The sequence below is a fragment of the Chelon labrosus genome (assembly GCF_963514085.1).
Source record: "Chelon labrosus genome assembly, chromosome: 18".
NCBI classification, from domain to species: Eukaryota; Metazoa; Chordata; class Actinopteri; order Mugiliformes; family Mugilidae; genus Chelon; species Chelon labrosus.
The window spans coordinates 6,695,920-6,711,896 of NC_140351.1; the positions used below are offsets into that span (position 1 = coordinate 6,695,920).

The 15,977-nt window shown below is 42.2% G+C and overlaps 1 protein-coding gene across 1 annotated transcript; it reads left to right on the forward strand.

The window, feature by feature from the left end:
* Positions 1–1,795: 1,795 nt before the first annotated feature.
* LOC311503526 (leukocyte elastase inhibitor-like) lies at positions 1,796–10,080 on the forward strand. Its single transcript, XM_084566292.1, has 10 exons — positions 1,796–1,834; positions 2,311–2,489; positions 4,608–4,685; positions 5,361–5,501; positions 6,764–6,881; positions 7,517–7,662; positions 8,645–8,722; positions 8,905–8,994; positions 9,087–9,267; positions 9,352–10,080. The coding sequence occupies exons 2-10, from the start codon at positions 2,316–2,318 to the stop codon at positions 9,588–9,590; spliced, it is 1,245 nt and encodes a 414-aa protein (XP_084422418.1). The 5' UTR covers positions 1,796–1,834; positions 2,311–2,315; the 3' UTR covers positions 9,591–10,080.
* Positions 10,081–15,977: the final 5,897 nt, after the last annotated feature.

The following is a 15,977-nucleotide window of genomic DNA, read 5'->3' on the forward strand; positions in this document are numbered from 1 at the left end:
TGATTAAGTATCTGCGGGATGATCCACAGAGGCCTCTCCCCTCTATCAAATACAGTAAAAGGTGTGATGTTCATTCATTCATTCATATTCTGTAACTGTTTATTCATGTGAAGGGTCGCGGGGTCTGCTGGAGCCTATCCCAGCTGTCATCGGGCAAGAGGTGGGGGTACACCCTGGACAGGTCGGCAGTCTGTCTCAGGGCTAACACAGAGAGACAGACAATCTACGGCCAATTTAGAATCACGAGTTAACCTAACCAGCATGTCTCTGGAAGGTGGGAGGAAGCCGGAGTACCCGGAGAGAACCCACGCAGACACAGACCTTCTCGCTGTGAGGCATCAGTGCTAACCACCTCGCTAGAAATGCATTTCACATTTTATTTTAAGAAAGTTAAAGGATAGATAGATAGATAGATAGATACTTTATTGATCCCGAAGGAAATTCAAGGAGTCCAACAGAGCCTCATAAAGTCTCAGGTTTGTCACTGGTCTGACAAGGTGTTGTTAAACGTCTGCTGAAATAATATTTAGGTAATTGATTAATAATAATTCAGTACGGCTAAGAAACACACATGAGCATTCTTTTCTATGAAGGATTTAGAACGTGGTTCTTGCTCTGCTCTGTAAAAAAAACAAAAAAACATGAAGAACAGCACAAGGTGTCAAATTCACTCGATCCCCAACTGATCAAGTATCCCTCCCCTCAACCCATAGGACCCAAAGGCCCCCCCTCTAACAACATCCTGTTGCCAGACACCACAGGACACCCTCAGAAGGCCCATTTCCATTCTCTGATGAGTCACAACTGCTTTGAAGGCACAAGGGAGACCTACACAATATTAGGAAGCCGGTCATAATGTTATGCCCGATTGGCGTGCCTGTACATGCTCCTTTCCTGTATTGTACGTCAGTGGTTGTGCTTCCATTGACGTACAAGCGAACTACCCTATAATTTTTTCCTGATACTGTGAAATTTGAGACGTTCAGCGCCATGCAACAAATCCCAAATCATTCCTGAGTTCGTTCCGAGCTTTTCTTTCGCCGAGCTAAATACACTTTCCCAAAGCATACGCCGCAAAGGATTAGGCTGCACAGACCACAACTGAGCAGTATGATCTTACAGGTTTGTAGACCTTCAATCTAAGAGGATGAACTCCGTGGCTGCCAAAGTTATGATACACATTTTAATCATGAAAACGTGTTCAATTTATTTTGTCATGCTTCACATTCCATCCAATTCAATGATGCATGGTGTTAAAACGCCAAAAATCATATTGTCAGCCTGAGAACAATTACTTTCAAAATAATAGCTAATGCTGTTCTAATAGCTTGAATGTTTAAAATAGAACGGGCGTCATAAGACTAATACAAAAAGTCATCGCCTCCTTGCGTGGTCAAAGAAACTGTCGCACCTGAAAAGAATGACTCACAGATCTTTCCCATGCACGTATTTAGTCAGCATCTCAAATTTACTTAACCATTCCCGATTTTAACAAATAAAGACCCGTATCAGTTCGGATCAAGACCATCACTTAATCACTTGTAGACAGCTATTCCTGCACCCCTTCAAACTTATTCATCCATCCACACCTTTCCTGTAGGATTTTCATTCTGTGGTTTTAGCACACACACCCATTGGCAATGAACATGCTCCCAAATATTGTGGGTGTATCTTTGACTGATGGGTGTGAACATTTACTTCTTTGTCAGCCTGCTGCCAGCTTCTTGAGCCTGGGTGTGTCAGCGGGTAAAATAACAGAGAGATGGTTTAAACTGAGATTCGTGCAGCTGAAACGTTCAGGATAACTTGGTGGCTTTGAGAAGAGCGTCTATCCGTAAGTAGGATGTGTGTGACTTGATTTTAAGCGAAAAGAGTGACGGGGAAAGATTACAGACGAGGGCGACTAAGAGGTCTCTATTTATGGTCTACGTTAAAGATAAGATTTATTTATCCCACAGGATTGATCAGGCCTGACAGAGATTTAAAGGCGAGTGGGAGAAAATAAGTCACTGCGTTCACATGTCTGAAAGGACAGAATTGCTTGTGAACTCTTTCTTTTACAAGAATATATGTAAAATATATCAGCAGCAGTCAACTAAACCCAATACTAGTTGATTTTAAAAGATAATATGACTTCTATAAAGAATGAGCCACAGGAAATAGTCTCCTCTCTGACAAAGAAGCTAAATCCCACAAATTTATATTCTAAGCTGTTAATAGTTTTACATAAGCGTGCGCTTTAGGTTGTAATGTAAAAGCTTGGCTGTGACGCCCTTTTAATTATGCAGTTTTTGCTCTTCTTTGTACCAGGCACAATGGCACAATCATCTCCATCGAAGGCCAACACCACCTTCTCTCTGGCCTTGCTCAAAAGGCTGAGTGAGGACGACAAGGCAGCAAACGTCTTCTTCTCTCCTTTCAGCATCTCTACAGCCCTGGCCATGGTGATGCTTGGCGCCAGAGGGAACACATTGTCGCAGATGACGGAGGTAGGATTAGCACACTCTGCACAGCACACCGGTGTTATTCTTTTATAATATATACACAATTTAAAGTGATAGGTTGAGTGTAAAATGCACAAAACATGAGTAAAATGTACGTGATCCAGCGCAGTATCAAAGATGATAGGCGGGATTTGGCAAGAACTTCCACCGGAAAGTTTTCACCTTACAGACAGTGTAGGGTGTGACAGAAGAAAGTGCCTACACAGTCATTCATTACTCATTCAGCCTCCCACTGTCAGCTCAAAATGCTATTGGTCACTCCTCTTGACTCACATTTGAAAAACAGGACACGTTAAATTCCTCTGTTATCTGGAAATGATGTGTACAAGAAAAGCAATTTTTCACAATTTGGCCACAGTGCATGACGACAATGGATGTGAAATGAAGCAATCAGGCTGTGATTGGATTGAAGGGTGGACTCGTCTGAGTCTGTACATTCTTTCAAAGTGAATTCAATATTTGTGCTATAATCTTTGAAACACTCTCAGTACTTTAATGTTTCTAAATTTCCACCTATTTATCACGTTACTTTGCACCAATTTAGAAGTCATTATTGTAGATTATAAATGCATATAGTCGTAGATACGGTTCCTCTTTACCTGTCAGAAACATACCTCACATGTAAAATACTGTACATGACTAGTCAAGAAGAAGTGATTCTTCCCAAACTCTACATCGATTTTGAATGTCAGTAACAAGCAGAGAGATACACAGTTACACCACAGCAGTACACCATAATTACAGATATCTATCTATCTTCATGTCCCCACCCAAAAACTTACAACCTAACAATGAAAAACACATGTTTACTTAGCAGTTCAGCCTCGTTGAGTGTTTCTATGGCTGCAGGCTTTCGCCAAACAAGTCCTTCTGCACTTGATGGTCTTGTACCTGCACCCTAACTAGTGTTAAACATGCATTTTTATTGATTAAAGAACTCAACAGTATAAAAAGATAACACCAGTCCCACCTCTACCTGCTGCAAACTTACAGACAGAGATATGCTTATTTTACCGTTAATACTTGCATGTACTGTATTTTTTTAGTAACATTTTGAACCCACGGCTTTTAACGGATCGAGCTTGAGCCTCACTTGGAGGAAAAGAGGCATTTTAAGTTTAGGGGGAGCCGTGGAGTAGCAGTGGTTAGAGAAGCTGCAGGTCAAAGGTTTGCATCCCACCTTAGCCAAACTGTTGCCTGTCGGTGACAGGTCCAAGCACAATATGGTATTTAATACTGTATTGTGGGATCAATAACGTATAAAATATCTGGGGTGGCTGTGGCTCTGTCAGTAGAGATAGTTGTCCACAAACCGGAGGGTTAGCGGTTCAGTCGCACATGCCAAAGTGCCCTTGAGCAAGTCAAGTTGCTCCCTGTTCTTGGCACTGGTGTGTGAATGTGTGCCAATAGGTAGAAAAGCTCTATATAAATACAAGACCACTTAATATTAATGTTAAAGTCACTACTGTACAAGCCTGTGGGGGCAGTGCTATGATCTGGGGTTGCTGCAGTTGCTCAGGTCTAGGTTCAGCAACATTATGTTGCCCAAAGAATGAGGTCAGCTGACTACCTGAATATACTGAATGACCAGGTTATTCCATCAATGGATTTTTTTCTTCCCTGATGTTCACGGGCATATTCCAAGATGACAATGCCAGGATTCATGGGGCTCAGATTGTGAAAGAGTGGTTCAGGGAGCATGAGACATCATTGTCACACATGGATTGGCCTCCACAGAGTCCAGACCTTAACCCCATTGAGAATCTTTGGGATGTGCTGGAGAAGGCTTTGTGCAGTGGTCAGACTCTCCCATCATCAATACAAGATCTTGGTGAACAATGATGATGAATGACGTCCTGTAGAAATGGATCAGTCTGTTGGAGAATGAGCTCCGCTGCACCTCTATAGTCCGTTGAAGTGGATTTTGATGGAGCAACAGTTGCCTTTGACAAAGATGTCAAAGTTTTACTTGTAGTTTTACTTGTAAGTGTAAGAGTGTGATGCTGCCTGAGTGTGCATGCATGCTTTCTAGCATGAGGCTTAAAATGTATTAAATGTAGACATATTTCCCACCTATATGAGTTTTTTTTATTTCTCCCCCAGGTCCTCAGTTTCAGCGAGGCAGACCGACTGCGGACTCAGATTCAGCAGTCACCCAGACTGCCACAGTATCTTCTCAAGGTAGAAACAAATCCAGACAGTGTGTGGACGATTAACGATCGTGGAGGGAGATGTGTCATCTGGTGAAGAAATCTGGCATTCTGAAATTTTTCACACTCGATTTCCCAAATTCTTCGGAGCTGAAACCAACAGAAAATGTTGCAAAAACAAGCACGCATGCAGCAGATTTGCTCACCACCTACAAAAGCTCCCCTCCCTACATTTCTGTGGTTTGAGTTCAAGATGTCTGTTGAGCCAGTTGGTGTGTGTAAAGGTTTTTCGTAACATTTAAATGTGGGTTAAATGTTAATGGTGCGAGGACTTAACCGTCTGTGTTTTTTCCTGTTTCTGGGTTCTTTCCGAGAGGTGAAGGCGGTCTCATAAACAATATTAAACTGCCGAAGGCTTCAATATCCTGGGGGATTTGCAAAACAATCATCCTAGTTGGTGTGATGATGAGAATATTGTCACCAGAGTCATCAGATTTATACTAAGCAGCTTTCCTGCAAATTGATAAATAAAAATAGCACGAAGCAGCAAAATTACTGATGATTTTGGTGTTTCTATTGTCATCATCTAAGAGGTAAGCTGACCCCAGTGTCAAGGCCAAACATCCATATTAATGTCATATGAAGCTGGCTTTCTTCTGTCTCAGTCTTTCTTTATAACACGCAGGTCTTCTCTGGCTGTTTGCAGTGCCTGAAACCCCAGACCCCCGAGGATGAACTCCACGCCAGCTTCAAGCGACTCCTGACTGATCTCATCAAGGCCGACGCTCCATACGCCCTCAGCCTCGCCAACAGGCTGTACGGGGAGCAGACCTACCAATTTGTTGAGGTATGCGTGTGTGTGTGTGTGTGTGTGTGTGTAAGACTATTGTGATCGGCATTAATTAATAGGCGACAGGGAGTGAATCCTCACAACCCTGTAATTCAGAGATAAACACCTGCCAAAGTTTTCTTAATCGAGCTTAAGAAATTAACTAATTAACCCAGTAAATGTCTTAGAGGAATAAACCGATCAGCCACAACATTAAAACCACTGACAGGAGAAGTGAATAACATTGACAATCTTGTGGCATTTCAGTGTTCTGCTGGGAAACTTTTAGACCTGGCATTCATTGGTGTGGATGTTACTTAGACATGTAGCACCCACCTAGACCAGACCAGGCACCCCCACCCTATAGCAATGACACTCCTTGATGGCAGCAGCCATCCCCAGCAGGATGCAGCCTGACACACACACAAAAACGCTTTAGGAACAACTAAAAAAAAAACATGAAGAACAGAACAAGTGTTGACCTGGCCTCCAAATTCACTAGATCCCAAACTGATCAAGTATCTGTGGAATGAGCCACAGAGGCCCATGTCCATTCTCTGATGTGTCACAACTGTTTTGGAGGCAACAAGGGAGACCTACAGAATATTAGGAAGGTGGTCATAATGTTATGTCTGATCGGTGTTTAACAAAAATCATGAAAGTCAGAACACACTTAATTTATCATCAAGACAAAACATGAAGTGTATCAAAACAGGTCCAGAATAAAATAATATTCACAATTAAAGCAGCAGAAGCAACAATACCTTGACTTATAGTTCTCATATGAATCCACCTCTCAAACCCTTACTTCCCTACCTTAGGGGGGACACAAGAGGTTCTCAGCTCTGAGAGTTGTGTGGCTGCCAAAATTAGATATTAAAATGTCAAATAAAACCATAACACCGCATTTACTGGATAGTATTTAAGTATGTTCAAATATTTAAAAAGATATAGATATTTCTGGCTCTCACTCAAAACTAGCAGTCTTCTTAGTAGGTGCATGTGTGTGTGTGAACACATGGGAAGCAGTGACCTGACTGGATAATGCCCACATCTGTCAAACTTCTTGTCTGGTCTGTTCTTCTGTGTAAAATCAGTGGAGACGCCATAAATGAAAACTGCTGCGGCTGCTTTACTGCTTTTATTTTACTACTGTCTTAGTCAGACCCGCTGTACGGGCACGTTCCCCTTTGCATGCTTGTTGGTTTAATTTCAAAATAAAGGAATAAAGGAAGTTTAACTGAGGTATGAGTACTTAAATGTGTTCTTTGTGACTCCAGGAGTATTTAGCCGACACCAAACGGTTCTACAATGCTGAGCTGGAGTCTGTGGACTTCAAAGGCAACCCAGAGGAGGCCAGGGGCATCATCAACAGCTGGGTGGAGAAGCAGACGCAAGGTAGGCCTCATTAGATCAGTGTGTAAAGTACTCTCCATACCGTGAGCTCAGTCAAGGTCGTCAGTCTCTATCATAAAACCTGGAGACCTTTCTGAACTTCCTTTCCCATGCACTCGGCTGATGTTTTGTTGTTAAACCTGTCTAACCAATAATCATCTTCAGGGATTAGTCCATAATCTTTATTTACACGTTGCCATTTTCTATTTCCAGTTTTTCCAGTTTCCTTTCGCTGTTGAATTCCTTTCGGGTATCAAAGTACATCCTGTGGATGTACTTTGTTTGGTTAAATGCACTTTAAATTTATTAAGATGTCATGTGGCTTAATTAGCTTCCGTCTTGTTAGCTTCTTATCATGCAGACCCCATATAAGCCTGAGGTGGCTGCTATAGGCCACAGACTGATAACCACAGGATGCAGGGAGTTGTCAAGCATGAAAACCTTTCTTTTAAACTAACTCATACTTGATGTTTTATCAGCTTTGATTTGGGTTTTCTGAAAATATCTTATTTACCGTTAAGCGTCAGCTACCTCCAGGCTTATCTCCTGGTTCTACCCTTAAAAGTTTTGCACATTAATGCACATTTAATGCAGTAATAATGCTGATTGTTGTACTCTAATTCACGACTATTCACCAGATAAAATCAAGAACTTGCTGGCGCAGGGTGTGGTGGTCAGTACAACCAGGCTGGTACTGGTCAACGCCATCTACTTCAAAGGCATCTGGAACCAGCAGTTCGATGAGGAGCTCACTACCGATAATAGCTTGTTTAGAGTGAACAAGGTAACAAACACAGTTCACCCAAAGTCCTGTCTGTCACTCTGAGAGGAAGTTCTGACAGGGCTCTGTTGATTCTGCCGCACGGTTTTGAGAATCGAAAGACGCTTGGGTGTGATATTTGTCAAGTTTAAGGGAGAGCCAGGGGATTTCCAGTGGCTTCTGTCTTGTTAGCTTCCTATCATACTATCCCCATATGAGCTTGAGATTGCTGCAGCTGTATAGTTAATGGAATGAAAATCATAGGACACAGGGACTTGCCGTGATGGCTGCAAAGCTGCGGTGAAACGTGGAGTATCCTAATTGGCTGAAGGTATAAGGACACACATTTTAATATGACCAAAAGGGAATTAACACGCAGGCTCATCTTGAATGCAAAGTAAGTGGGTGGCTGTAGCACAACCTAACATCTAACTAAGCACATGTAGATTGTTTTATTCCATGAATTCCACTCCACTGTAGGTCTTGCTTGTGATAAAGAAAACTTTATCTTCAATCATTCCCACTGGCACCAGTCTTTTGGGTGTAACAAATTACTGTTTCTTTGGAATAAAAATACAAGCCACAACATGAAAAGCCGCAGTCAGGTGATAACAAAGGTGCCAAATGTTGCATCACACTATGGCTTTGATCTAAACCTCTGCTGCCGTTGACATTATCTGTCAGCCTGTCACCTGTGCATTATAAATAAACTAAACAATAAAAAAAAGAAAAGAAAAAAATCTCATTAGCAGCACTGATGTGTTGCAAATGAGTGCCTCATCCCCTCATCACCACTGGATGGCGACAGTAACACACAAGCTGCAAGAAGTAAGCTATGCATCACATTTGCTTTTCAACTAGCTCCTTCAGGTTGGAGGCACAAGGGAGATGACATAATATTAGGCAGGTGGTCATAATGTAATGCCTGATCGGTGTGTGTACAGAGTGGGAACTGTGAGAGAAGGATTGACTCAGCAGTAAAACTTATTTTTGCTTTTGTCTCTAGAATGACACTAAGGCGGTGAAGATGATGCACCAGAAAAATAAATTCAATATCACCCCCATTACTGAGGTCAACTGCCAGGTAATGAGCATCGTTCCACTGCACTGTTTTATCTGTTTTTCTGTCTTGCGTTTTATGATTTCAATCATTTGTGAACAGATTTCAGTGAAATGTTGTAAGAATATTCAGCTGGAAAGCACTGGACATGCTGTATGCTTTTAAAGATCCTTTTAGTAGCCGTAAATATGAATATTCTTGGACAGATCCTAGAGATGTCCTACAAAGGAGACGACCTGAGCATGCTCATCTTCCTTCCCGACGACATAGAGGATGATACAACCGGCTTAGAGAAGGTAGGACAAACATGCTGCGTACACAAGCTGTACAATAAAAAGAAAATAAGTCCAATTTTAAGCAGACAATCTACTGTTTTTACCCACACTAGCTGGAGAAGGAGCTGACCTATGAGAACTTTGTGGAGTGGACCCGCCCGGACATGATGAGCAACACTGAGGTCGAGGTGCAGCTGCCCCGCTTCAAGTTGGAGGAGACGTACGACTTGAACGACGTCCTGATCAAAATGGGCATGGTGGATGCTTTTGACGAAAGGAAGAGCAACTTCTCAGGTGAGACACGTGGAATAAATGCGCGATCTGCTTTGCTCCTCTAAGAGTGCAAAGTGCCATAAAGTGCTCCTCTTCGTCCGACAGGGATGTCTCCGGCCAACAACCTGTTCCTCTCCAAAGTCGTCCACAAGTCTTTTGTGGAAGTAAATGAGGAGGGAACCGAGGCCGCTGCCGCCACTGGTGTTGTCGTTGTGGAGCGCTCTGCAATGGTTCCTACCGTCTTCATCGCAGACCACCCCTTCCTCTTCTTCATCCGACACAACCCCACCATGAGCGTCCTGTTCGCTGGCCGGTTCTGCTCCCCTGACACTGAGGCTGTGTGACATAAACGAGGACGGATGATAATTTAATGGAGAACAAGCTGCTTCCCTGCACTTATCTTCTGCGTCTGTCCCCAACCTATTTGTATTGATTATAGTGTAGAAATGAAGAAGTGTGGAAATGCAGAATTAAATGTATGAATAAACAGATTAATAATGTATAAATCCGAGCCATTTGAACAAAATAATTTCACAGATATTCAAAAGGCCTCAGTGTGCATACGAATGTGTCTACTGTTTACCATTTTACATATTGCCATTTATTACTAACGGCATATTCTTTAACATATTCTCACCTTTCAGAAATAGTTGTTTGTGTGCGAGTAAGACGCCCCACTCTTCATCCATTTGCTCTCTTCGAAAAACACTGTGATATGTTGTCTTTACACTGATCTTGTCCAGTGCCCAAATGTCTGGATATAACAAAATTGGCGTTATTTCATGAAATAAAAACTGCATCAGCATTTGAAACAAATACTCGTGCTCCAATGTCTCTTTGTTGCCACTGCTGTCAATTTAATGAAGACATATAATAATCAAGAACAAAAGGTAAAAGGTAACTGTGACAATAAGCAGAACAAGTCCAAAACATTGGAGGTTAAACAAAAGGCACAGCAGAGCTGAAAGAGAAACAGGTTAAACCAAAAAAGGGAAGCGAAGACAAAGGTACGTGGAATCTGGGAAAACAAGCAAGAGCAAGGAGACAACAAGGAAGTAAGACAATAGACAACTGGATAAGGAGAAAGACAGGTTTATACACAGACACACAAGAGCAGAAAACACATTTCTGTGCAGATTTATATAAAAAGACACTGGAGAGTGGAGGCAACACCCAGATTTGTCTGAGGGATAAGATAAAGTCAGCTCTGGTGTTAAATTCACGAGAAATGTAAAGATGGGAAGACTTGAAAATCATTATGGTTTCAGATGATTTGGCTGGGCGGCACAGTGGTGCGGTGGTTAGCCACCCTCCAGAGAACTGTGGAGGGTGTAAATGTGGAGCAGTGATAGATCACGAAAGACAAAAATCTTGTCAAATTAAAAAAGGAAGAACGTTCATGAAACTGAACCGAACTGAAACTCGTAGTATATAACAAAATAAACTTAAAAAAAAAAAAACAAGATTCAATGTCAATGTCTACAAAGTACGCAGGTGGTGGTGGTGGTTTAGCCTGGTCGTCACCATCCTGTGTTTCCGCCCAAAATTTGATTTCGGTCTCACACTTAGTCTGGCCTACCCTAAGGCTGCGTTCAGACTGCAGACGGATCTGATTCAAATCTGATTCCTTCTCATATCCGATTTTTAGGGCTGACTGTTCACACTGCCTTTAGCAAGTGTCCAAATCAGATATGGTTCTGTTCAGACTGGGCCACATTCTTCACCGGTCTGATAGGTTGCTGTAGCAACGAGCGGAAGCGTCATTCAGCACGTGTATTTGTCAGACGTCATATAATTGCGACAGCGACAAGCAAAACAACAACAAACAACATGATGGATGTACGTCACGTCAGTGTAAAGATTTATAAGGCATGCAGTTTCTTCCTCTGTCCAAGGCGAATTGTTTTCAAAGTCCTCCTCCATTGTGATAGCTGTAATATCACTGTCCGTGGCCGTAACGTGGCTCCTCCACAACGGAAATAGGCACCCGGTCTGGCGCATTGGTTCTGGCCTGGCGTCGCGTAAGTGACGTCACGGACAGTCAAAACCCATCTGAGTGTTGGGAGCTGTTCAGACTGAGACGCATCTGTCCATATCCGATACGAATGCGATATGAAACTACCTCTGGATGTGGTTTGCAACCGTTTGGCAAAAATCGGATTTCATGTGATCTGTCACTGTTCAGACTTCAAAATCGAGATCCGATTCAAATCTGAATGGGCTAAAAATCGGATTTTGGCTGGCAGTCTGAACGCAGCCTAATAGAAATCCGTCTCCGTAATGGGCGGATGCTTATTTTGAGGTTTAAAATCATTGGAGTTCCCTTAACCAATCAGCAACGTTTGGTAATGACGTGTATTGTGCGCCGGAATTCAGGCTCCGCTCTCAGTAGTAAACAGACCGCTGGCTATGTTGTACCGGTTTTTGAATAAAAAAATAATAGAACTTGTTTCAGTTAAACACAAAACTGTATGCTATGCAGACTCACCATTTGTACGTGACATGAGCCTCGTCCACGACAACGCCAACAAGGTTTTGTTGATAAATCTGCGTGTTTAGCATCCTTCACCACTTCGAATTTAGGAGCCAAGCTTCGGGACTAGCAAATACTAGCGAGAAATGTCCGTCAAGGATCTTCCGATGTTCGTCAACACCGAGTTGACCCGCACGTAGTCCAAGATTCCTGGCCTCTCTAACCTGGTCTTCCATAAGGGCGACGAGGGGGCACACAACAACAGCCACAGCATTCGGTCTCCCCAGTCTCTCCATTACTAACGGGACCATTTGATAAACCAAACTTTTCCCAAAGCCAGTTGGAAGGAGAGCTACGACGTCCGTGCCATTTATAAAATTGACAAGACAAGCCTCTTGTTCTGGTTTTAATTCCGTGATGCTCTCGAGAGTTGAGACAACTTCACGGATGGCTTCTAGCATCTCTTCCTCCGTCGCCATTATATGCTGTTGAACTACAAGCTTCGCTGGACTACAAGCAACTCGGCAGGCAAGTCCCGCGTCATCACTCAACTGTTCGCTGATTGGCGCGGTCAAACGCGAACCGCAGAGGGGCCACTAGGCCAGACTATGTGTCAGACCGAAATCAAATTTCGGGCGGAAACGTAGGATGGTGACGACCAGGCTCGTGGTGGTTGTGCATCTTAGCAAATTACGATGAACCAACTGTATACAGTCACCTGCAAGACACTGCAGCGAGACACTGATATACATAAAACTGAAATTGCAAAACATGCAAAGCAAAACTTTAGCAAAATACTCCTTGTCTGCTATGATGTTGTCTTTTTATCTGATCAAATATTTTAATACTCAGTGAGGGTGGTGGGAGACAGGAGAGTTCTGGCTAAACTGTCCTCCATGCTGGACAATGAGTCCCACCCCCTGCACGGTGACCTGACAGGACTGAGGAGCAGCTTCAGTGACAGACTTCTTCACCCTCGATGTGTGAAGGAAAGATACAGAAGGTCTTTCCTTCCTGCTGCTGTTAGGCTCCACAATGAGCACTCCTAGTATGTGCAATATATCTATTATCATATATCTATTATTATATCATTTCTGCATGCTGTTGCAAACTGCAATTTCCCCATTGTGGGACGAATAAAGGGTTTAATTCGATCTTATCTTATCTTATACGGGTACACAAATAAGGGACACTGTTTATTTATTCACTGTAAGTGTACACTGAAGGGAAGCTTTACATCCACCTAATGTTTTTTTTTTTCATTCCATCATCTCATCTACGATCTGAAGGTTGTTTGTGTAGAGCAGTGGTTCCCAAAGTGGGGAGCCATTGCAGGGGGGGGCGCAGGGCGCGGATCGATCATTAAAAAATGACGCTGCAATGCGGTGAGTGCACCCAATTTTAGACAGCAACATAGGGAGCGGGACGGGATTTAGGAGTCTTTCTCTCGGGACTTTGCGGGACAGGATTTTTTTTTTTTTTGGGGGGGGGGGGCAGTCACGTGATCGGGATATGACGAGAGCATTTATGTGGGCTCGCGATGTGATGGGAGCAATGAGATGCACAGGTTTTTGACGGGCTCCCGCGCAAACGCAAACCTGCTACACTGAACATATTACACAGTAAAGTTTACTTTTATTTGTTCAAAAAAGGTGTGAAAATGTGTGGAAAAAAAACTACAATAGAGTCTGAAAACTTTTTTTTTTTTTGTGGGGGGGGGGCATCACATTGAAAGAGTTAAACTAGGCGCAAATTAGCGCACATTAAACCAGATATGATCTGAACATAAAAATCTGAAAAGAAAGAAAGAACTTAACATAAAAAGTATTTGTCTTAATGTAAGTAATGAACTGGGCACGTTTTAAGGTGATATCTACCAGACTTTTTAGATTGCATCAGTTATTTATCTATTTATTTAGTTGTTTATTTATTTGTGTATACAACGTCCAGCTTTAGTTTCTCTCCTTAATGGTTCCAATCCTAGAAAAAAATACACGAAATAAATAAATGAACAAAGTACTTAATTGTTGTGGAAAAAAATACATACACGAGAGATGTTTCCTTCTATTAATGTTTTATCACACTCTCAGAAATAATGTGTTAAATTTGTACCTTTAAGGGTCCAACAGCTTGTCACTGGGGCAGTACCCTCAAAGGTACACCTGTTGTGCCCCTTAACATGGGAACATTTTCGTACCTTTGCTGTTAGTACCTCATGAGGGCATTTATGCACCCTGGGGTACAAAAATGGACTTATATTTACTAGGGACTAAAATGTACCCTTGAAAAGAGTAGAGATTTGGTCTCTAAGGGGGTACTGCCCCTGTGACAAACCGTTTGTACCTTGTGATGCCAAATTTGTACTCAAAACACAAAATGTTCAAAAAATATTTCATCCAGTTTATTAATCTGAAAAAAAAAGGTTTAACATATTAAATAATCACAATAATCACACTTTTTTAAAAAAAAGATCTAACATTTCATTACAGAATGTCGTTGCTCCATTTATCATTTGTTAATGCAACAATTTGCAAACCAAAACAATCCATTTAACTTTTTTTTTTTTAAAGATTAGATCACATTTATAAATCCCCCCAGCTTCAAACATTTCTCAGGGTGACATACAACGTGTCTTCAATCATAGGCGCCGATTTATGTTTCCCTCCGTGGGTGCCCATAAGCGCACGCCCTTTAAAAAAAAAACCAAAAAAACCAGCCGTTTCGCATTTCAAAACCTGAGCAAATGGACAGCGGCCGACACGAACACACACGCATAGACTCGATACTAAAACCGTAAAGTAGGCTATTTTTCAGGACAGCCCACTCTTCAAAAACACAGACAGGATTGGAGATGAAAGGTTGAACTAAACGCGATCAGCTTCGTGGGAAATTAAGAATCAATAGGCGTGTTCGACTTCACGCAGATCTGTGCAGATCTGACTTGACGTGATGCATGCTGGGTTGTTCATGCTCATAGACCTCGAATATGATTGGTTAAAATGAACTTGTTCAACGCAGAATGCATGAAGTCGAACACGCCTAATGCCACCTGTCTGGCACACGTGGGTGCTCAGTATTTTCCGTGGGTGCTCGAGCACCGGAGCACCCACGGTTTCGGCGCCTATGTCTTCAATGTGGTACAAGTCGAGGGGCTGAAAGTCCATTTCTTGTCCTGGTTTGGGTTGGGTTGGGTTGTCACCCACCTCAGTAATGTTCAGTATTCATGGGTTTCACCAGGTCCCTTTCCACAGGTGTTTAAAATCAAGCACCTAGATTATGAATGTAGACTGCATGGTGCTTGATTAAAACACCTGTGGAAAGGGACCTGATGAAACCCATGAATAGTGCATAAAGGTCAGCGTCTTCTTCATGTAGTGTGGGTAAGCCAGGTTGAAAACAAAGTAGGCACAGAAGGCTGCAATTAGCCCTTCTTCAACTCCTGTTCCTTGGCACAGATCCACACTGTCCACCCTGACTGAAACCGGAACGTTCCTGGTAAAGGCCATTTTCCAGTCACTGTTTCCCAGCTGTACAGTTGGATAGGGACTCTGACTGGTACACTGCAAAAAAAAGTCAAACAATGGCGAAGCAGATAAATTGAACAGATTCAGCTTCATTGTCAAGCTTCATTATCTCTAAACTTTCACCATAATTTATCCCAAAAATATGAAAGTGTAGCAATTTGAAAAGCACTTTGTAAACCTGCTTTTTTTTATTATTTTTATTTATTTATTTTTTATGGACTATATTACCTGTCCTACTGTAATGAAGTGGTCCACTTTCTCTTTAAAGACGAGGGCAGCAAGATTAGCGCCGCACAAAAGTCAGCCTCTGTAAGAGACAATGAAATTTCTTTAAAGTCAGCTTAATAGATCTTAGTAAATTAACATTAGTATCTTTAATAAGTTTAAAAGTTAGTTTAAAAAAATAAATTACTCGTAGACACAAAACAAAATAACAGGAGGATACCTGGTAGTTGTTCTGCCAGCAGTTCCTCCCTAGCTTCAGCGTAAATTTTGGCCAATGTGGATTTTCCTTCCACCAGCTTGATCACCTTTGGCACTCTGTAGGTGAAGCCCTCTTTCCAGCGATGGCGCAAGTTCAGAGCAGATGGATGGATCCTGTCAACCTCTTCCGACAGCTTATTTATTTATTTATTTATTTATTTATTTATTTATACCCAGTCCAGCTTTAGTGTCCCCCCACCTGCCACACGAAGCGAGGGCGAGAATTTCAGTCACTTGCTTTGTTATAAAAT

Bases quoted from the DNA above. Each gene is read 5' to 3' on its own strand.
- LOC311503526 (XM_084566292.1), top strand. From the start codon at position 2,316: ATGGCACAATCATCTCCATCGAAGGCCAACACCACCTTCTCTCTGGCC. The intron at 6,882-7,516 runs GTAGGCCTCATT...ACTATTCACCAG, and splicing joins GGTGGAGAAGCAGACGCAAG to ATAAAATCAAGAACTTGCTG. The intron at 8,995-9,086 runs GTAGGACAAACA...TACCCACACTAG, and splicing joins ATACAACCGGCTTAGAGAAG to CTGGAGAAGGAGCTGACCTA.